Here is a 23,794-nt window from a genome sequence, read left to right on the forward strand (position 1 = left end):
TTGGAAACAGTATATGTTATGCCTTTCTGTTCTCTGCCCTGCTGGATCTAAATATTGGCATAATTTAGCAGAAGACAGCTAATTAACAAAACATATGATAAAGCATTGTGGAAAATGGAGTCTTGGCTTAAGGGAATATGATTTCTGCTACATTGTTTCAAGAGTCAGAACCATCAGTGCAGATAGGGACATACCAATACTGCTACAAATTTCAATTGTAAATTGCATTTACAAATAACTCTGAAGTCATTAAAAAAAGTTTAATCAGTGTCTTTTGGAAGGTCGATAGTATTACATGTTATTCAATGATATATAAACAAGGGTTTATATCCCCTTGGCATGTTCTAGGGCACTTAAAGGAGAATTCAACCCTAACGTTAAAAATTCCCTACCCCCCCTACCCTACATAGACCCCCTTCCCTCCTCCCTGCAGCCTAAGTGTTACCCCGGACAAATGCCCCTAACTCTTTACTTACCCCTCGTGCAGATTCAGGCATCAGAATTCACGGGTGCCATCTTCTTCTCTTCGGAAATCTTCAGAATGAGACAGGCGTGGCGGAGCATGCGCAGTTGGAGCAATTTTTCTGTTTCGCAGCACACGTCGAAACTCAAGAAAATTGCCGAAGCGCCGGGCCCATTCCGAAGATTACCGAAGCGGCTGAAGATGGCGCCTGTGAACTTCGATACTTGAAAATATTAGGGGCATTTGCTCGGGGTAACACTTAGGCTTGGGGGGGAGGAGGGAGGGAGGTCAGGGTTTTTTTAACTTTAGGGTTGAATTCTCCATTAACCCCCATCTAAAAGTAAAAAGAATAAAAAAAACTTTATAGATACTTTTAAGACCAACTTTTTTTTACATGAACTCAATCAGAATCATATGGGAATGATAATTAGTAAAAAAGTTAAAATGTGAAATATAATTTTGCAATTAAAAACACCTCACCTTTTTTGCAGTTGCAATCGGAAGTTCTGATCTGCAGGGCTTGGTTTCATTTTTACATTGAGTTGGGTTCTGTACAGAAAGATATCAAATATTGATAATTTGGTTATAAAACAACAAATGAAAAAAAACCTAAACACATTCACAGAAGACTTTGTGAAGCCAAAGTAGGATTGGGCAAATGCTTGCTTGCCTACATTTTCTAGCAGCCATTGTTGGCCAGAGGTTGTTGTACTTGAAGAACAGCTAAAGAACTGTGGGGTTGGCAACTTTCACCAGGAATCTTTTGACATTTAAAGGGTGGTTCACCTTTAAGTTAATTTCTAGTATGTTATAGAATGCCCAAATCTAAGCAAATTTTCAATTGATCTTCATTATTTATTTATTTTTTTAATTGTTGAATTATTTGCCTTCTTCTTCTGACTCTTTCCAGCTTTTAAATGGGGGGCACTGATCCCATCTAAAAATAACATGTATGTTATTGCTACTTTTATTACTGGTCTTTTTATTCAGGTCCTTTCCTATTCATATTCCAGTCTCTTATTCAAATCAATGCATAGTTGCTGGGGTAATATGGACCCTAGCAACCAGATTGCTGAAACTGCAAACTGGAGAGCTGCTGAATAAAAAGCTAAATAATTCAAATAACACAAATAATAGAAAATGAAAACCAATTGCAAATTGTCCCAGAAGATCACTCTCTACATCAAACTAAAAGTTAACTCAAAGGTGAACAACTCCTTTAAGTAAAGTATAGAAAATTAAAAAAAAAAAAAAAGTATTACATGTCTGTAACATCAAGGTATGAACAGTAGATTTTGCACCACATTTGACACTGCTGGCCAATAAGAACAAAGCAGTCGACTTTAATACAATACTAGTAGTTGTATTAATAAGAAATTTGCTGCATTAAAAATGAGTTGTTATTACAAACAAATTGACGAAAGTGTTGTGTGCACCAAAAGTTCTTCTTGGTAACATTAGCCAAATAATGTAGTGGCATTTTCCTCTGACATATTGTGGCAGTGGAATATATTAGCAGAAATAATCATGTTCAAAATGTCATAGCTATGGTAAACTTTCAAAAATGTTGTTGCTGCAATACAAAGGAAAATTGTTTAGTAAAAGCAGAAAAATGATGGAATTCTTTTCTATAATTTTGCCATTGTCTTCTTTCTCTGTATTCTACTTTTGTGTGCGCCTATGGTTGCAAGACAGGGGGGCCGATTTACTAAAAGACAAAGTGGCCAACGCTAGCAGAAATTCGCCAGAAATCCGTCCGGAGGGACATCACCAATTCAGGTGTAGAGGACAATTCTCTAGTGAATGAGACCATCGCTAGTTTTCTTTCGCACAATATCACCAGATGACTTTTCGCTCTGGCGAACAGTCGTTACTAAGATGCGAATTTTACAGAACGTTAGCTCTTTCGTTAGACTTTACTTGTTAGACTTTACTTCGCCACCTCAGACCAGGCGAACTGATAAAACTAAGCTATAGCCACCTCAATCTTATGTCAGTGACATCATATATACTGTATGCTGGAAATGCATTAGAGTTGTAAAAAATGCTGGCTTACTTTTTTAAAGCGGGATTGAATGAATAGATGAATGAATAGATGAATGCTAGCGAAACTTCACAATGAAATTCTCGCACTGCCGAAGTAACGCTAGCGAAAATTTGGTAGCATTTGGCTGCTGAGACATTTTAGTGAATTAGCGTAGTGGTAATGAATTTGCACCTGGCAAAGTGGCGCAAAGTATGGTGAAGCGGTAGATGGTGCCCTTTAGTGAATTTGCCCCAGAAAATCTTCAGGAGCGGAGGAGGAGTGTACTTCCCCAGTGCGACCCGCACCCAACCATATCCTGCAATGGCTGGCTACATTTTAATCTGAACCCACCCACCTAGTGGTCAATCAGCGGGTTTCAGTCAACCTGCACACCACTAGTTGCTTGGTATGTATTTACATTACATGCTTGCACACAAGAATGTTTTACAAGTCGAAAATATACCTGGGTCTTCTGGATGGCTTTAAGAGTCCCAATATTGAAACCTTTTATTTTAACCGGCATCTGCAGATCCAGAGTCAGTGGCACATGAAACTGATTTTCTCCATTTACCTTTAAAAATACACAATCAAATAAGAATGTAGCCATTCCCAATCAGTAAAATGTGCAGAGCATCTTGAGAAACTTACATGAAAGGTGTACTGAATGTCCACACTCTGAGCTGACTCTTCACTTACATTCACAAAAATTCCTGTTTTGGGCCTATTGTGAGCAATAAACATAGATTAAACAGGAAATTGGCTTTTTTATAGGTGGCATTGATTTTTACTTCCGTATAAACTGACACTAAAACATGAGGATAGAATAATATCTAGGTAGATAGACAGGAGACTTGCTTTTAAGGTACATATTGTTTGTCTAAACCAGGGATCCCCAACCCTTTGAACCCGTGAGCAACATTCAGAAATAAAAGGGGTTGGGGAGCAACATATGCATGAAAAATGTTCTTGGGGTGCCAAATAAGTGCTGTGATTGCCCATTTGTCAACCTACATTGAGGCTCTGTTTGGCAGTGCACCTGGTTTTTATACAACCAAAACTTGCCTCCAAGCCCAGAATTCAAAAATAAGCTCCTGCTTTGAGGCCACTGGGAGCAACATCCAAAGAGTTGGAGAGAAACATGTTGCTCACGAGCTACTGGTTGGGGATCACTGATCTAAACTGAGGCATTCTACATAGATGATAACAGATAATAATTATGAAAACTAGAGATAGTATTCTGTTGAGGATTCTGGCAAAATGGCTTCAAAAAAAGTAAAAAAAATTTCTAAGTCCCAAAAAACGCTGGCGTTTTTTCTTTTTTTATGGGTGATAGGCTGAAAAAGATCGAAAAATCTTTTGGGGCTACCCTCCTTCCCCCCTACATTTCCTAACTCATGGCACCTTAACTATACAGTGGGCACATGTGTAGGGCAAAATAAAAATTTTATTTGCTGTTTTGAAGGTTTCCCAGGCTTGTGTAGTGATGTTACATATACCTCCATTGTAACTTCAATTTGGCGCCGTATGCAAATTAAGCATCGCTAGCATAACTTCGCTTTGCTTGGCGAATTAATGCTAGCGCAACTCCGCAACCTTACGCTTCCCCTGAGCACAACTTCGGATTTTAGTGAATTTGTGTAGCACTGGCGAAAATACGCCTGGCGAAGTGCGGCGAAGCGGACGCTGGCGCAACTACGAATCTTAGTGAATTTGCCCCAAGGTGTCTGTGATATAGATAAAAAAATTGTTGTGGGCCAGTGCACTGACAAGAGCATTGGCTTCTTATAGAACTGCACTCCCATCTGATTTTTTTTTAAAAAAGGGTATACATTTAAATTAACTATGCAGACCTCCAAGGTATTGTTATGGCCCCCAGAGCCCTGTTGACATAATCATTTCATTATAATCAGGTCCTTGAGCATATAGTATAGTAAATAGTGGGATAACCAGTGTACACTGAGCCCCCCGCAAAGAAAATTTTGGAGGGGCCCAGAGCACAGCAATCCCTACCTCCACTCCTCACTGGCCCACTCCCTCCCCGCTGGCCCATCCTGTTGCCTTGATGCATTGTCCCTCCCCAGAGTCCCCACTCAAAGGTAGGCAAGCAACTGGGGAGGGAGCGAGTCTTTAGAACTATAGAGGAAGAGGACTCTTCAATCTGGGCCCCATGTTGCCCAGCCCTCTATAGTTATGCCACTAATAGGGGGTCATGCATACTTTGCTGTTTAAAGGAACAAATTCTGCAAAATTCCCTCCCATGAAATTTTTACAGTGGTCCCCAACAGTTACCTTAATTTCTAACAAGTAAAAACATTATCTGAATACTTCTGTTATAGTTTAAGGTCTTTTAGCCAAGGACCCCCTTTTTTTTTAATTCTGAACGTCCGCATTAGCTGACACTTACCCTGTGACGATAGCAGTGAAGGAATGCTTTACTAGAAGGTCCCTTTGCACATTCAAAGGTTTGGAGCCATCATTAATGCTGAAAAATATAAAAGCAAAATATCAGCTTTGTATGACAACTCATTCTGCATGTAATAGTCATGGAGTAATTTAGTACTCCTATATTGTGCTTTTAGCTTTCTTTCTCTAGTTTCTGTGAAGGTGTTACTGGAGCAGTTTCATCTTTGTTCATGTCTTTGTTGTTCCCTAACTTTGTGGCCACAGTCACATTTCAAAGCACCTCTGAAGTGTTACAATCGTATTAAAGAAAGCCGTAAAAAAGTGTAGCCTATCAGTCAAGGGCCGTGGTCTAACTGGACCAGATGTTGAGAAGCTCCTTTTGGACCAGCATAGTATAGTGAAAAATAACTGTGTATTGTCAGGGCCGCCATTAGAAATCACGGGGCCCCGTACAACAAAATTTTTGGGGCCCCCTGGGCCCCGCCCACACTGACGACCAAGCTCCGCCCCATATCCCGCCCACATCGCAGTTAAAAGACCACACAGACATCAGCGCTAAAAAAGTAAACCCCCCCCCCCCACACAAGTTGTAAAAAGCTATTGATGGTCAGGGCCCCCTTATAAAAAAATTGGGGCCCCAAAAAAAAAAAAATTAAAATTTTTTTTTTTTAAAAACATTGGTGGCAGGGGCCCCCTGTTAAAAAAAAACTTGGGGCCCCAACAAAAAAAAATGTAAAAAAAACTAAAAAATAAACAAACATTGGTGGCAGGGGCCCCCTTCTAAGTTAAAAACAAATTGGGGCCCCAAAAAAAAATTTGAAAAAAAATTAATTTTTTTTTGAAAAAAAAAAAAAACATTGGCGGCAGGGGCCCCCTTATAAGTTAAAAACAAATTGGGGCCCCAAAAAAAATTTGAAAAAAATTAATTTTTTTTGAAAAAAAAAAAAAACATTGGCGGCAGGGGCCCCCTTATAAGTTAAAAACAAATTGGGGCCCCAAAAAAAAAATTTGGAGAAAAAAAAATTTTTTTGAAAAAAAAAAAATGGTGGCAGGGGCCCCCTTACAAGTTAAAAACAAATTGGGGCCCCAAAAAAAATTTAAAAAAAAAAAATTTTTTTTTGAAAAAAAAACAAACTGGTGGCAGGGGCCCCCTTACAAGTTAAAAAAATTTGGGGCCACCAAAAAGAAAATTAATTTTTTTTTTAAAAAAAAAACCCCAAAAAAAACAATGGTGGCAAGGGGCCCCTTACGAGTTAAAAAAAAAATTGGGGCCCCAAAAACAAAAGTTTTAAAAAAAAAGATTGGTGGCAGGGGCCTATAGAATATTAAAATAATACATTGGTGGCCAGGGGATTAAAAAAAAAAAAACACAAACTGGTGTTCAGTAGAATTGAACTCATGGCTTCAGTACTTCAACTTCGCCTCCTTTCGTGACTTCGGGTCTTTTCACCGCTTCAGGACTTCGGCTTCGGCTGTTTTCGTGACTTCGGGTCTTTGCGCTGCTTCAGGACTTCGGCTTCGGCTGTTTTCGTGACTTCGGGTCTTTTCGGCGCTTCGTGACTTCGGGACTTCGGCTTTTTCCGTGACTTCGGGTCTTTTCGTCGCATCGGCTTCGGCTTTTCGGCACTTCCGCATTCGGCACTGAAGAGGCAAGACGTACGGCTCGGGCGCTCGTAAGGGGGGCCCGGATCTTCAAAAAAATGCAGCGCTGCCGGGCCCCCCTTCATGCCCGGGCCCGGTACGCTTGTCCCCCCTGTCCCCCCCTGATGGCGGCCCTGTGTATTGTACACTGACTGTTGCAAATGCACTTACTTGCTAACATTCAGAGAAATGACTGCATTTTTTGTAGGAAACCTGACTTCCTCTAGTTGCCAGATGATTGAAAATTCTGCCTATGAAACAAACAAACAACAAGATGAAATGGTCACTGATAATTCAGTAAAGAAAACAAATAAAACTATTTTTAAGTAACTGAAAACATTGCAAGTTTTAGTTTTAAATTAAATGTAATTTTCTCCACCGCATATATTGTTTGTAGATGTGTTTTTATGGTTCTTATTTCAGTTACATGAAAGGTTTTAATTTGGCATATGGACTTTAAGGAACAGAACAACGCAGGAGTGCATTGTTGGAAATTAAAAGGAGATGACATCCATGGCAGAAATATGGCAGCCATCTGCACCTGCAGGTTTTTCTTCACTAAGTTTGGCAGCCATATAGGGGGAAGAGCTTTCTTTTGTGCTATAACTGTAAATCACGATGGGCTTTGGGAGGAATTGCTACTTAAAGGAGAAGGAAAGACCACCTGCATTTGGGGTGCCAAATGTTAGGCACCCCAAGTTATTATATTTACTTACCTGAAACCCCAGACCGGTGCTCCTATCAGCAGAAAACTGCACTGGCCTGGGGTTATACCAGTAAGCACCTAGGAGCGATCCTCTTCCGTCTTCTGCTTTTTTGTGCAGTAGAACGAAAAGCCGAACTTTAACTAAAAAGTCGGCTATTTCGTTCAACTGCGCATGCGTGTGCCCTGGGAAATTTGAAGAAAGAAGAAGCCGGAAGAGGATCGCTCCATGGTGCTCACTGGTATAACCCCGGGCCGGTGCCATTTTCTGCTGATAGGAGCACCAGCCCCAGGTTTCAGGTAAGTCAATACAATCACTTGGAGTTGCCTAATAGCTAATAGCACCACTTAGCCTTTCCTTCTCCTTTAAATACAGAATTTCTTCTGGCTTGTCAGAACTGAGTTCCACCTAAAAAATTTTGGGGGCTTAGTAACAGATTAAAAAGTGTCTCTGGAAGAGTGACCTATAGCCACCAATCAGATGCTTGTTTTCAAAATGATATCGAAAAATGTTACTGCTGGTTGATGCTAAATTACCCTACATAGATATAATCATGCCAAATACTGATTTAAAAACTTGTCTAAAGTAAACACACTTGATTTAAAATGTGTCCAAAATATCCATTGCATTTTGTGTTGTCAGTAAACAAGAAATCCAGAAATGCAGACTCTACTGCACGTGCATGATGATGTATGTGCCAATGCCATAGAAATTATGCTGCGTGACACAAGATGGGCTAAGTCATTTTATTATTTAAAAAGTGTTGGTTTTTGCCTTTTGTGCATCTATATTTCATGGTACACGCCAGGTCTGTGTATTGTTTTCCAGTCATAACTTTAAAAGCGTATGTTTCAATATGTATCCTTTTATATTTTCTTTTGTTTCAAGGCTTTAGAGAAGGGGTCTCCAACCTTTTTTTATCAGTGAGCCACATTCAAAAGCATGAAAAAAGACCTGGGAATGCCAAATAAGGCTGTGATTGGCTATTTGGTAGTCCCTGTGTGGACTGGCAGACTACAGGAAGCTTTGTTTGACAGTACACCTGTTTTTATGCAACTAAAACTGGAATTCAAAAATAAGGCCACTGGGTGAAACATCCAAGAGGTTGTTTGCAGATCACTGGTTGGGGATCACTGTTTTAGAGAAATAACTGGTGATTTAAGTAAAGACCACTGATCATGTCTAACAATATGCAAGACAGCTAGAATCATATGACTGGAAGGAGGTAGAACAAAATATTCCCTTTGACAGCTAAGAACATGTTGCCATATTAGATCAAAGAGGTCTCCAAATTATATATATCAGCCTCAGTGTGTAATGGCCTTAAAGGGTTGTGGTCAAAACTTTCGGAAATCACCTGTGGGAGGTTGACACCTCTGTAGTATCCACTATTATACTTACTGAAGACTTGTTGAACACAGGATATCCTATGCTGCAGCTCATCACTGAGCATAATGGGGGAAGCATTTCCGGAGGAGAGCACTTGATGACAGGAAACACTGGCTGCAAAATTAGCACAGTTAAAAGCACATCCAGAATATTCTATATCTATTTTAACTGAAAAACACGCGCAGTTACTGATGCATATTTAAATTGAATTACTTTACACTTGATAAAGGCATGAATCAATTTGACTCTTGAAGCTGAGTTCTGCTTCTACTTTGGAGTAGTTACAGACTGGCAAGTTAGTAGGTTCTTACCGTTTTTACCATTTTGAATTGAAGGGTTTTGGGGAATGTCACCATCATTGTTGTCAGGTATGAACCATCTCCAAAATTCACAAGGGAGAAAGTCATAATCAGATCTCTTGTGTAGCCCACGATCAGCTCATTCCTAAAAGTGAATGCAGATTCTATAAAGTGCCTGTCATTCTTGTGGTGTTTATACAAATGGCCTGTAGATGTCACTGTGCTCATACTTATACTGTGCATACTTCCTGGTAGCTTAAAAGTGAATGGACAAGCTTACTGTTGTGTAAGGCCTGCATGAATCTGCTAATAAAGCACTGTTATACTCTCCTCATCCTCTGCTACCCAAAACATAACAATACTAATGTCATTGACTGCAAAGTAAGAGTGAGCACTTGATTCATTCAGAAGACTAATAAGACTTGTTATTTGAGTTCTTACCCAGAAAGTTTTGTGGTCAGTTTCAAATTAGGAATGCAGACAGGCTTATTATTGCAGTCCTTTTCATAGGGTATCTATAAGAAGAAAGCAGACATTATTTTATTTTAGATATGCAAAGGAGTGTACAAAGCTGGAGGCATCTGGAGATGCTATGTAAAGCTTACTTTTTATACTGAAGAGGCACCATTTATTCTGCTATTGTATCATTTAAAAAAAATCTGAAATATATAGGTTTGTGTCTTTTTTTGATTATCCATTATGCACCCAACATATCTCAGAAAGATGCAATGCCATCAAGATCTGCCACTTTAACAGTATTATCAGGATTCTGTTATAGGGCATGGAACATATAAGTTGCTGACAGACATTCCATGTCTATGAGGTCATGAAGACTATCTTGACTTGACAGAAAGTGTTTAAGATAATGGGATAAGTGACATTGGAAATAACCATGAGTCCTACCTCAAAATACGTGTGATTGTGGGCATGGTCGTACACATCCAGTATTGGTGCTGGAAGATCCCTATTTAAGTCGGAATCCAGGGTATAGGAAACCTTAATTTTAATACTGGTAAAGCAATCGGTGCATGGCTGAAAAAGTGTAAAGAAATGAGAGTTAATATTCAATAACATTTTGTAAATAAAGAAGCAAATGAACTATTTACTAGGTCAGACAGGACTCCCATACCTCAATACAAGATACCAGATGATTGCAGATCACTGGTGCTCAGGTGGAGCAGTTCACATGGATCAACCAGTATTTTAGATGGAGCAGGTTAGACAGATTACAGTAGCTAAGGTGGATCAGTACGAAGCATGGATTAAAGGAGAAGGAAATGCTATAATTAAGTAAACTTTATCAGAAAGGTCTATATTAATACACAAGTAAATCCTCAAAGTAATGCAGTTCTGAGTCCTCTGTCAAAGGCAACACAAGCATGCTCAGTTTGCTCCTCTCTCCCTCTCCCTTTTCCCTCCTCCCTACTGTAATCTGAGCTCAGAGCAGAGTGAGCAGGGAGAGACTCAGACAGGAAGTGATGTCACACCAATCTAATATGGCAGCTGATATCCTAAACAAACAGAGAGAACTTCTAGAGCTGTTTACTGTTATGGTAAAGCATTCTGCAGAATAAATATAGTGTTATAGCTTGCACTATTGTGACTAATCTATTGGCAATAAACTGCTTCGGTAGCTTTCCTTCTCCTTTAATATGTCAAAAATTACCAATGCATTTACTGATCCACTAGAACTTCTAGGAAGAGATCTAGAAAGTGCTGCTTGGGGACAGGGTTTGGAGCCTGTGCAAAAGTCTATACTTGTTTTATGGAGGACTAATATGCAATATGTTTTTTTAAGTTTGCTGTCACCAAGGTTTACCCAGAAGTGTAAGAGTTTAGCCTCAGATCCACTTGTTAATTGTCAAAGTTTGAAAATGGATTGTGTATGGGTCATGGGTGTAGTTTTGTCATAATTGGGGAGAAGTTGTGGCAGATTAGGAGTGTGGTCATATATATATATATATTTCCAGTGCCCCATTTTATATGTAGGCAAGGCCCACATCTCAGGGGCCCCAGGTGACCAGTGGGCTGATAATTGATTTTGCAGTCAGTACAGTTACAACAATGACCCTTCCAACCTCCTAATCCTTGCCCTTAACAATTGCTTACATTCTGTACCAGAACAAACAAATGTTCTTGTACCTGAAACTTTTTGAATTCTTTGTATTGCTTCAGGGTAAAAGCTTACCAGTACAGTTAACACGTGGTCTGAGCAATTGTCATTTACAAGGAAGAGTTTTCCTTTTCCAGAATCACCTTTCCTGAACTCAATACGTTTCTGTTTCATTTCGACATCCAAGTCCACGGCATAATAAAGATGGGATTTTACAAATTCTGAAAAATTTAAAAGAATAAATTGAAATAAACTCTAAAAACAAAAATCAAGGATTAAGATTAAACTGGACTGTCTTCTACACAACAAGGAGCAAAATAATAGCATTCATTAACCACCAGCCATTTCTTGAAGCTTGGATAAATCACAGACATCAAACTAACTGCTGATTGGTTGTATTTATATTAGCATTACCCCCATTATTACTATGTCATAGTAATTCAGGAGGTTAGCCAATCAGTAACATGTTAAACTGCATTTGAAAGCCAGCACAGGTTTTTAGTTACTTTTACGTTATTTGTTAAAGAACAGTTTTACCCTTGCTGTAATTATCAGATAATTATTACATGGTATATTAAAAATAAACTAGTTAAGGTTTAAGTATTGAAAAAATTATATATCCAAAACCGTGCTATTACATTGTAATTGTGAGGCTTATTAATTAAGGTGTGTGCTAATTTGCACCAGTGTTAATGCAAAGGCAATCATACCTATGCTTCAGTTTTTTAAATTCAGTTTTTTTTTTAAATAGACTGATTGAAACAAACTACTGATTGGTTGCTATGGGCTAATTAACTGGAGCAAATTGACACCTATGTTGGCAAATGATCACATGTAGTGATGGGCGAATTTCTCCCGTTTCACCGAAAAATTTGAGAAATTCCCGCAAAATTCGCGAAACGGCGAAAAATCGTGAAATCAGAAAATTCACAAAAAAATTGTGAAATTGTAATGTAAACGGTTTCATGAAAAAATCAAGCAATATGAACGTTTTCGCTAAAAAATCGAGGATTTAGAATGTTTTCACTATAAAATCAAGCAATTCGAACATTTTCACGGAAAAAGCGAGCAATGCGAATGTTTTCACTAAAATCGAGCAATTCAAAAGGTTTCACAAAAAAATCAAGCAATTTGAACGTTTTCACTTAAAAATCTAACAATTTGAACGTTTTCACTAAAAAATTGAACAATCAGAGAGTTTTCACGAAAAAAATCGGAAATTGACGTCGGCAAATTTTCACGGACTAATTTTCACGGGAGATTCACACATTTATTCGCCGGTGGCGAAACATGGAAATTCGTCGCAAATTCGTGCCAGGCGAATTTATTCGGCCATCACTAATCACGTGTATTGTACAGGTATGGGACACATTATCCAGAATGCTGGGGACCTGGGGTTTTCCGGATAAGGGATATTTCTTTAAATTGGCTCTCTATACCTAAAGTCTACCAAAATATAATTTAAGCATGAATTAAACCCAATATAATTACTTTGCCTCCAATAAGGATTAATTATTTCTTGGTTTGGATCAAGTTAAAGATACTGTTTTATTATTACAGAGAAAAAGTAAATCATGTTTAATTATTTGATTAATATTGAATCTATGGGAGATGGCCATCTTGTAATTCAAAGCTTTCTGTATAAAGGGTATACGGATAATGGATCCCATATATATATATATATATATATATATATATATGGTTTCCACCAAATTACTTTTTTATGTCTTTTTTTATATCATTTCCCTAAGAAACACTTACTTTATTATTATTGTTACCATTTTAATCAGTTACTTTACCTTTTTGTTTAAATGGTGTTATAGTAAAGCACAGTCTTGCAGTTAGGCTTGTATTGGTATTTATAACAGGAATTATTTTAGGTGTCAAATCCACACTGGCCTTCAATTGAACAACTAGACGAGACCTATAAAAACATAAAGGAGACGTTTTGCTGTGGTTTGATTTTGCAATGTGAAGGCACACTCTATTTGATCAGAACATGAAACATGAAATTAGAAAATAATGAGAAGATACTCAATAACAGGGCTAAAATGATGCTCCTGAATCAGAAAGAAATTACATATATACAAAGGAAAAAATTAAATAAGGCTATGTGTTCTAATGCCTTTATTTCGAATTCATGGGAATTATTGTTAACTCTGATTAATTTGAATATACTAGAAATTCTATTGGGGAGTTATTTAATAAAAGAATCGAATATCTAGGGGGCAGATTTATCAAAGGTTGAGGTGAATTTTTGAATTGAAAAAATTCGAATTTCGAGCTATTTTTATGTACTTCGACTAGGGAATATGCCAAATTCGATTACAATTTGCTAAAAAATGAGAATATCGAAATTTATCATGTACTAAGTTTTTATGGGGGAAGACTTCGAATCGAATTCGATCGAATGCTCTATTCCTTCGATTCGTTCGATTCGAATTCGGCCAAATACGGACATATTCGATTGAAAACTGACCTATTTGACCCAAAAAAACTTAGACTTAATTTCTGTTGGTCTTTCTGAATTCGAATTTCGAAGTTTTCTCAATTCAAAATTCGACCCTTGATAAATATGCCCCTAAAACAAGAACGATGGAACCAACTTTGCAAGTTTTTGATCTATAGAACAAAATTCTTTTTGATTGTGCATAGCTGTAGAAGTTACTTAAGTATAAAATGACAGTGGGTGAAGTGGGGAGATGGGGTGCATCATGCCAAAGCCATTGGTGCTTTTTTATTACCTTTAGAAAAATATTTTAAATACTTAGAAAATCTTCTGTTTATGGCCTCTGCAGCAAACTTACCTTAAAATGATAAGACTCCCCAGGGACCCCACTGCTATATCAGGATATTCATCATTGGTGAGATCCAACCCTCCGTCAATGGACAGGCCAAAGTATGGACAGTATCGGGGTGCTTTCTTTATAGTGCTTGCCCTTATTCTCTAAGGAAATAAATGAGCATGTAGATTAAAATGTATTACTGGTTGTGCAGTCAAGATACTGTTCACACTAACTAAGAGCTGCCAGTGTTGGGAAGGGTCTGCTAACTGTCCATGACAGAGTAGCTAAATTGTGTGCCAATATCAAAAGATGAAATAGAGCTTGCCACAAGTTGCTGGAGGGGAATTCACTGCTTGCTTGTTTACGTGTATGAGATTTTTAGAGCCATAATTATCCAGTGGTAAACTCTCACCTCTTGACTTGTGCTTGCTTACAAAGTGCTTACTAATGTCACACCACTATACATAACCTCTCTAATTACCAATTACAGCCCCAGGCATAACCTCCGGTATGCACACAACCATCTTATCTCCTCCTCACTCTTGACTTCTTCTCACTCCCACAACTAGGACTTTTCACGTGATACACCCATCCTCCGGAACTCTCTGACCTATCCCATTAGATGTTTTCAGAGCCTACTGACTTTTAAATGTTCACTTGAAACCTAAGCCTTCAGCAACTTGGGCACCAACCAACCTATTCCGCCCACTCTCTGTTCAAACCCACGGAGGGTCCCCGATTTAAGAATGCTCAAACATTCGGGTCCAAAAACCACAAGAGAGTTCCTAAACTCTCACATAGTTTCTTCCTTTGATTACCCTGGTAGGTATTTAGAGGGTGACCTTTTTATTTTTTGGCAGGAAGCTGAGGTATTTGAAGGAAGAAACCAAGTGAGAGTTAAGTAAAAAGACTCGAGCATCCTTGAAACGTGTTTTCATCTTTCACTCTACACTAAGGGGCTGATTCATTAAGGGTCGAATATCGTTATTTAACCCTCGATATTCGACTAGGAATTGAAATCCTTCGACTTCGAATATCGAAGTCGAAGGATTTAGCGCAAATTCTGCGATCGTACGATCGAAGGATTATTCCTTCGATCGAACGATTAAATCCTTCAAATCGAACGATTCGAAGGATTTTAATCCAACGATCAAAGGAATATCCTTCGATCAAAAAAACTTAGGAAAGCCTATGGGGACCTTCCCCATAGGCTAACATTAACTTCGGTAGCTTTTAGCTGCTGAACTAGGGGGTCGAAGTTTTTTTAAAGAGACAGTACTTCGACTATCGAATGGTCGAATAGTCGAACGATTTTTAGTTCGAATCCTTCGATTCGAAGTCTTAGTCGTAGTCGAAGGTCGAAGTAGCCCATTCGATGGTCGAAGTAGCCCAAAAAATACTTCGAAATTCGAAGTTTTTTTACTTCGAATCCTTCACTCGAATTTAGTGAGTCGGCCCCCTACTATTACTACCAACAAGAACTCTACAATTACATTGATTACCCTCATCATTTGTCTCACTTCTTTTCCCTCTTAGCGTAAAAGCTCTCATATGCAGGGCCCACCCCAACTGTCTCCTAAAAATATCCTGTTGTAACTGTGAATCTATTCTGGTGATATGTTGGCTGTATATGTAAACTGTTATGTCTTGCATTTGTATTCCTTTGTTAAGTACTGCAGAGCACAAAGAAGCTGTTTAAATAAGTATAATTATCATCATCATAAATATGCAAGTGAAAAAAATACAAGTGAGAATTTAAACTTTTGATAAATATATCCCTATAGTACAGAGAAGGTAATATAAAAGATAAATTAATTTTGGTGAAATGTCATGATAAAATTCCCTTCACAAACCCTGTGCTTGCCCTTTAAGAATGGATATTTTCTAACTTGACAGAAAATATCACATCTTTATTAAATCTTTCTAAATGGGAATATTACAAATTGGGTAATTAGATGATGGCAAGACAGTTCACATCTAGGCTAAGTTATTGCATATTCATGAAGTATGGATTGCGCCACAAACCTGGGAAGGGGTGGTACGGATACCGTTGCTTTCTCCATTGTAAATATAAACACTCCCAAAAGAGTCTGGGTTTTCCAAATGACCTTCAAGAGGAGCCCCAATGGCAATGTCTTTGTATCCATCTCCACTGATATCACCAATATTAGCTATGGAATAGCCAAACCTTGCAAATGGATACTGCGGTTGCTCTAGTGTGTCAAAAAGCTTGTGATGACCCTTGTGAAAAAAGATGAAATTGGACTGAGTATGGATAAAAAGTGTGCTATTTAATGGTGTCAGTCTAGTAACAGTGTGAGGTTGTATGAGACCTCTTTCCATATCATTATGCAAAGTAATCATCAAGGTAGAGTGGTTAATTGAGTTGTGACCAACTATACATTCAGAACCACTGATTTAATTGCACAGATATGGCCTCGTAATATCAAATCATAAATCCAAACTTGCACACAGACTGTTTCGAACCTCTTAGATCCCATCAGTGCAAGATATTGGAACATGGCTTCTTAGGAGCACACAAAATAACCATCAAGTTAGAATGAGAAGGGCCAAACAAAGTTGGTTATTTTGTGTGGTTACTCCAGTCCAACCCCCTCAAATGTCATGTTTCTATGCTTCTAGCAGTTCTGTAAGTAAGGGTTCAGGTCTCTGGTTTTAAGGCAGTGCTGTAGCATGATGCATGTAAATACCCTCTATCTTCAAAAGACTTTTTCTTGCATTTCCATATAATTTAAGAAAATTCAAAATTTATAAAAAAAATAATTATCATAATGAAGAAAAGCCACTAACAGTGTTATTATGTTATAATAGTAGAAGTCTGGACTCTTATCTTGCAAAAACCACCAGCTTCAAACATTTATCACATTACAACAAAAGCAATGCTCGCGGCGTCCATTTTGACACAGAAAAACCCCAAAAAAGTTGCGTTAAAAAAAAAGACAACATTTTTTATTTGATGCTGGATGTTTTGCAAAAACTAGAATTTTCTGTGTTTTTTGAGCGTCAAACGTGAAAGAAGTCGTTGTTTTTTTCTATATTTTTTATCGATAAATAAAGGCAAATCATGGATTCTAGTTTGATCTGACTTTTTTTATTTAAAAAATCTGAAAAATTTGGATTTTGATAAATAACCTCCCCCACAAGTGTCATCTATTAAATCAGTTCTGTCTATCACAATGTAAGGGTCAACATAATTAATATACAGTTGTTAAAACTGGGGAATCCAGATAGGTTTCCCATACAACTGATCCATTTGATTAGCTAATACCCCGTGGATCTGAGAGTAGACTCTGTTACTAGGCAATCTGCCAAAACAGCACACTCTGAAAATTTGCCCAACCCGCGGTGATCAAATGCGATTATTCGGTCTGATGATAATTGTTTCTATTAATCTATTGCCTCCATACCTTTTTAATATTTCAGGTATGTAGTGCAGTAATAAATGTTCATTCTCCACAGAGCAATAAATAACGTTTTGAATGGCTACATTTTTCCTCAAATGTCTTTCATCTTTTAATAGTCATTGTTAGCTAGTGGTGACTGCTGTCCATTTGTTCTCTATAGGCCACAATATTTTTAGTAGAGAACCTGTGAGCGCTTTGATAGACTACCTCATCGTTAAGTCTTACCTCATCGTTAAGTCTATAAACATAGACTCTTCCTTCTTCTCCCTTGATATGGTAAAAAGGTGCTCCCACCATGAGCAAATCAGTGTAATTATCAAAGTCTATGTCCACAGAGCACAGCTCAGAACCAAAGTAGGATCCAATCTGTTTAGGAGATAGGAAAAAGAATAAATTGTTAGGGCTTTCCTTTTTTTCTGGAATTTTTATAGATCCATATATCAAGTTCATTTCGGAGACAAAATATTAGATTATACAAGTGGCATTTAATGCTTGTAAAAAATATCCTATTTAAATATCCGTGTTACCTGTCGCTTCGTTGTAATGTTGAAAAGGATTTGTAACTGTTTGGCATGTCCCAGATAAACTCCCATTGCATTAAAATTAACACAATCAGTAGGGTGTTAGAGTTCATTGCTTCTGCCAAACTCTAACGCCCAAAGGAACAAATTAAATTAGATTACTAAAAGCAGTCAATGCATTTCTAACTGGCACATGCAAAAAACCTACAAGACTTGGATAAATGTACTAGATCTAGGCCTTTTATACTATGCCCCTTGGACTTCTCGGTTATTGCCTATTCTGATGGTTTGTACCAGGGTTATATAGACAATAGAAGTTGTAGCCAGTCTGACAATAGCTGCTTAGGGATGGCTTAAACTATGAGTTAAACCAGAATCCTGACTATATCAATATAATTTAAAATGTAATACATCCATTAGTCAAATAAAATGGGGGGAAAATGAAGGTATGGTGGAAATTTCCTAGCAAATGGTTTACTGTAATTAACGTTTAATATGTCACTGTTTTGGAAGTGATTATAACTAAAACATCATTGGCTGCAGACTTTATTTAAACAAGAGGCATGGATGCCATCACAGGTGGTAATTACCTGCTCTCCTTTAAGCTCTTGAGAAAGCCGATAGGTTCTTATATCCTTTTCAAAAATGAGGACTTTCCCAACATTGGAATGCCGAGGGGCACCAGAGATATAAAGGGATGTGTGTTTCCTTTCTGCCGTTGTAACGCTGTACCCTGATGAAAGAGGAATAATTCACAAATCAGTACCTTTCACAAATCTCTCACACTGAGCAACAGGGTAGACTTTATCACATCTGCATCTATTAAAAAAAGTTTCTAGGTACTGACAACAATGTCATTAAATGAATAATGGTGGAGGACAACCTTGTCAATGATTCATCTTGTTAAAATGCATGATAAACTTCAACTGCTAGACAGTAGTCCATTTGTTGCACAGATGGCACATTCCACTATGAAAATAGCCAGAATAACTAGTAACCTTCAGATTCGTCTTGTGTTTTGCTGCAGTTAAAGGGGTGGTTCACCTTTACGTTAACATTAAGTATGTTATAGAATGGCCAATTCTAAGCTTATGAATTGGCCTTAATTTTTTTATCTCTTCTTCTGACTCCTTCCAGCTTTCAAATGGGGGTCACTGACCCATCTTAAAAACAAATGCTCTGTAAGGCTTCAAATGTATTGTTATTGCTACATTTATTGCTCACCTTTCTGTTTAGATCCTCTACTATTCATATCCCATTCTCTAATTGAAAAAAAGCGCATGGTTGCTATGATAATTTGGACCCTTGTAACCAGATAGCTGAATAAAGCTGCTGATTAAAAAGCTAAATAACTAAAAAAAAACAAAAAAACCTCAAAATATCACTCTCTACATGATACTAAAAGTTAATTTAAAGGTGAACATCCCCTTTAAGTAAAGGATGCCCACAATTTAGATAATTAATGACTTAAAGGACCTTTTGAGACCTTTTGACTTGACAAATATAACTACTACTCAGACAAATAAGAGTATCATCTTACTAGGGATGCACCGAATCCACTATTTTGGATTCGGCCGAACCCCCGAATCCTTTGCGAAAGATTCGGCCGAATACCGAACTGAATCATAATTTGCATATGCAAATTAGTGGTGGGAAGGGGAAAAAAATTTTTCTTTCCTTGTTTTGTGACAAATAATCATGTGATTTCCCTCCCCGCCCCTAATTTGCATATGTAAATTAGGATTAGTCCGAATCCTGCTGAAAAAGGCCCAATCCTGGCCCAATCCCGAACCGAATCCTGGATTCGATGCATCCCTACATCTTACCCAGGTAACTGTAGCTTGCTTCTGATGCTTTCTCCTTGGTTTCATTGAGAAATATGATCTTGTGGGGCTGGGCGTTGATCTGATAAAGCATCAATCCACCCGACCAATCAAAAGCACCAACTGCACCAAGGATCATAGATTCCTGTGAGAAGAAGGCCTTTAGTAATATACCATTTATAGTCAATCATTTGTGTGCACAAAGCAATCCCTTCAGTTACATATAATAAAATATATCATAGCTCGTTGTTACAAGTTGTGGGATACAAACACATCACAGGTTTACTTCCAGTTTACAGGGAATAATTATAATTTTTCAGGGATCCACTGAAGTAATTTTTGCATTTGGCTAAATAGAGAACCAAACCCTGACACTCATCTGCAAATACATTCAACAAAACACCATTTTCTGTAAAAAGAAATTGTTTTAGCCTAGAGTAAAGAGCATTAAAAGACTGATTTAGTAAGATTCAAAATTAATTTTACGAGCGAAGTTGAGTCAAAAATTGTATTCTTGGCCACTCCATATCAGCATTACACCTGGGGGAGCCCTTCTTTGCTGCCCCCAGAGCAGATCATGCTTCACCTAATTAAAACTCCCCTTACTAAGACTCTGAAACGTATCTCCTTCATCTTTTATTCTTCTGTTCCTTCTCCTGAGCCAAGTAGTTATGAGGTCAAACCTGGTCAGGGATGTTTTCTTTTCCTTATTCATTACAAGGTCTTCTTTTTTTCCATTCTAAGAGTTAAGAAATAATCTTTTCAGTGGTTCTGTTTTTTGCATTATTATTTATTAGAGATTTTTATAGTTTTTTAGATTTCTTCTTTCAAACTTGTTCTATTTGTCTGTTCAGCATAATGTTTTTTTGCTCATGCCACATTCAAGATGGCAGCAATCGGGATGATGCAACATAGCTACAACCATTGTTCCTAGATGGCAAGTGGCTTCTGGGTTTTGCAGTTTGATGTTCACTTGTCCGGAGACTGGTCCAGCCGACCTTGGGTATCCTACATTCTAAAGTATTTACAGGTGTGCACTCTGTCTTATCTTTTGAAGTTTAGGCTGTTTTTTTCCCCAATTGGATACTTTCTTTATACAGCCCTCTCCCTCCTTCTTATAGGAATTATTGGTGTAATTATATTTTGTCTTGTGGTATGGTTCTTTAACTGCTCATTCATAATGCTTGTGGAATCTTCCCATTTTCACAACTTTTTGTAACTGCCTTAGGTTTAGCAGGTAGTGTCTATTGCTGAGGTATATACACTTGATTTTAGTCCATCCTTCTTATTCTCTGTATGGATTCCCCAGCCTCTCGTGTCTCCGAGTTAGCAAGCCTCTTGTCTCCAAACGAAGTAAGTCCTTCTAGATATGCTTTTTTTGTTTTCTGTTTAGCCCTGTTTTTGTAAGTTTTCTTCTTCCTTTTGATTCTCAGCTTGCCAGAGGATCAACATGGGAGGAAATATAAGACATTCTGTTTTGGTTTCTAAAACACTGCTATGATGGGAAAGAAATTCAGCTTTTTTTGGCTCTTTGGTTGTGTTTAAGGGTTAAGTGTCTTGCAATGGCTGAGTAGTCCAGATGTAATGTTAATGGAATGGCTAGGAAAATAATTTCTTTTGTGCATATTATCATTTTCTTTTCTTGACCACTTTCATATGAGAATATTTTCCCATTTCTAGAAGGTTTTTCTAAAGAACATAATACTTAGATGACGGAGATGGGTCTCTGTAAGTTTTACTTAGGAAAGGGACAATCTGGTCAGGGGTGGGGCAGTGAAAGCTGGTGTAATGCTGATTTGGAAAGTTTTCCTTTTGCCCCCGATAGAAAACACAGGGAAACATAAAAAGTAAGTGAAGTAACTAGTGCTCACTGGGAATGCCGAATCCAGGATTCGGCCTTTTTCAGCAGGAATCGGATTTGGCGGAATCCTTCTGCCCGGCATATGCAAATTAGGGGTGGGAAGGGAAATCACGTCACAAAACAAGGAAGTAACAAAATGTTTCCCCCTTCCCATCCATAATTTGCATATGCAAATTAGGATTCTGTTCGGTAATCGGCCGAATCTTTCGCGAAGGATTTGTGGGGTTCAGCCGAATCCAAAATAGTGGTTTTGGTGCATCCCTAGTGCTCACACATTGCATAGCCTTTGGACAGCCTTGACATTCATATATAAAACTTAGTGAATGGCATCAATGCATTTGTAATTTTGCATACATTTTAGTGCCTATGTAAATCTGTATAACTCATACAGTACTATAGGTACAATGACTTTATTTTATTAATTGCATCAGCAATACACATTTTCATTGTTCAGAATGAGCCCTTATGATACTGTTATTATTAACCCTTATTCAAAATAAATAGCAGTCATTTATGCACATACTTTGGTCTTCAAATGAGCAGAAAATCCAGCCTCCGCGAGTTCAAATTCAAGGGCATCTCCTTTGGTTCCTGCAGAACGACATAAAATCAAACACATGTGAGAATACTGAAAACACTGAAAATTAAAACTGAAAATGCTCTATATTCTTGCCTTCTATCCCAATAATTTTTTGCTGCAAAGAGGTAAGAAGTCCTTGCAGTTTGGAATAGTCATCAACTGTTAAGAGATGTTCTTCTCCCTGTGAGGCTATTGTTTTCAGTGTTTTTAAAGCCTTATCTTTCTCAAATGCCTCTCCAACCTGAAATGAGAGGAACACCGCTGTAAATAAGAGCCAGAAATTACTGACAGCTGTTAAACATACCTGAACAGCAAATAATCTAGATCTATAGAAATCTTTGATAGATATATTTCACAGAAAATGTTCCATTGTATTGAAGCTGCCTGGTTGCTTAGCTATTAAAACCCTAAAACCCAGATAGCTGATAGTTGAAACTCCAAGCCTGAGAGCTGCAGGGAAAAAATTTAAATGTAAAAGAACTTCAAAATTGAAATTCTGCAAATATATGTAAACGAAGGCAATTCCTAACTTATGTTCCATATAAAGTAAACATCTTTTGAGAAATTGAATCTACTTCAATCTACTACAGAAATTCCCAAAGGACATTCTATTTATAAAATAAGAAAAATCTCACCACCAAAAAACCTGCCATGATGCCATAGAAGTCAATGGGAAATGCAACTTCAGCTTCTAAACAAAAGTATCAAGTTTTGTTATATTTACGCAATCAAGGTTTTTTTGGCAATCAAGATTAAACCAATGTAGATCATTCTTAAATATGAAAATGCCAAAATAAACAATTGCAAAAAAAAAACATAATCCCATTTAATTGCAATTATTCTTTTTTTTTTTTTGCGATAACACAAAATTAAAAAATTAGTCGATGATAATGAAATCTATTTGTTATTTGATCTAAATTGAGTATGTGATGTTTAAAAAACAGCTTTAAAGTCGTTTTTGTAAAATGTATCTGTTTCCATTGTTTTATTTGTATCTTTATAACTAGAAAAAGTTAAATAAGTATATATAAAAGTTAAATAGTATGATTGCTGGCTGGGGAGGATTTAGCCCTTAGTGAAAAAACAGCGTTCAATGGACATTGATTACAGGTAATGCTAAAATGCACATAAAATATAAAACAAGTTAGGGACCGCCATTCGGGGTTTACCTTGACGTGGTATGGTGGCTTATCAATTTTATGATCATAACTTTGTAACAAAATAACCCCTGTTTTGGGTACATATGCAATAGCATTTATTATACTTATATATATATACTTTAAAGCCTTTAGAGTGCTCCCACAACCCCCCTGTTTTGATATTATATATATATATATTGTGGTGAGGTCACTACTACCAGGAAAGTCCAGGACGGAGCTTATTTATGCCCCAGGTTCCTAACAGAGAGTAGTCCAGCCCGGGTGTTTTGAGTTGTCCTGAGGTATCTCAGGTGGTAATTAAAAAGGCAGCTCAAGCCAGAGTGGGGAGTTCCTGGCTGGGGAAAAGACACAGGAAAGCCTCCTGTGTGAGGGATTGAAATCACCAAAAGGTTTGGGATTTTATGTATGTACTTTGTTTTGGGGAGACAGGCGGTAGGCCTTCTCCTGGTAGTTAGGAAAACTGACCTGTATTAGTTAGAAGCCCATTAAGTGGCAAGGATTTTATTTTGAATTGTTTATGTTGTTTTGCTGCAAGTGAAAATAAACTGCCAGAAAGAAACAACCCCCTTATGAGTTCTGATTGTGCCGTGGGCTGCTTTA

The 23,794-nt window shown here is 37.6% G+C and overlaps 1 protein-coding gene across 2 annotated transcripts in view; it reads right to left on the minus strand.

Annotated features, from left to right (window-relative positions):
- Window positions 1–23,794, minus strand: part of itgae.L (integrin subunit alpha E L homeolog) — a 55,899-nt gene that overhangs the window by 6,070 nt on the left and 26,035 nt on the right. For both annotated transcript variants that reach the window (XM_041581646.1, XM_041581647.1), the window contains exons 11-28: window positions 22,128–22,275; window positions 21,978–22,045; window positions 19,597–19,738; window positions 18,361–18,503; window positions 17,475–17,615; window positions 15,850–16,065; window positions 13,846–13,985; window positions 12,838–12,962; window positions 11,114–11,259; window positions 9,829–9,957; window positions 9,367–9,440; window positions 8,938–9,070; window positions 8,639–8,740; window positions 6,705–6,784; window positions 4,894–4,971; window positions 3,138–3,210; window positions 2,953–3,060; window positions 944–1,012 (exon numbers count right to left, since the gene is read on the minus strand). In XM_041581646.1, the coding sequence (XP_041437580.1) occupies window positions 944–1,012; window positions 2,953–3,060; window positions 3,138–3,210; window positions 4,894–4,971; window positions 6,705–6,784; window positions 8,639–8,740; window positions 8,938–9,070; window positions 9,367–9,440; window positions 9,829–9,957; window positions 11,114–11,259; window positions 12,838–12,962; window positions 13,846–13,985; window positions 15,850–16,065; window positions 17,475–17,615; window positions 18,361–18,503; window positions 19,597–19,738; window positions 21,978–22,045; window positions 22,128–22,275 (2,115 nt within the window). The remainder of the gene's footprint in view (window positions 1–943; window positions 1,013–2,952; window positions 3,061–3,137; window positions 3,211–4,893; window positions 4,972–6,704; window positions 6,785–8,638; window positions 8,741–8,937; window positions 9,071–9,366; window positions 9,441–9,828; window positions 9,958–11,113; window positions 11,260–12,837; window positions 12,963–13,845; window positions 13,986–15,849; window positions 16,066–17,474; window positions 17,616–18,360; window positions 18,504–19,596; window positions 19,739–21,977; window positions 22,046–22,127; window positions 22,276–23,794) is intronic.

Source organism: Xenopus laevis, chromosome 2L, assembly GCF_017654675.1.
Source record: "Xenopus laevis strain J_2021 chromosome 2L, Xenopus_laevis_v10.1, whole genome shotgun sequence".
NCBI lineage: Eukaryota > Metazoa > Chordata > Amphibia > Anura > Pipidae > Xenopus > Xenopus laevis.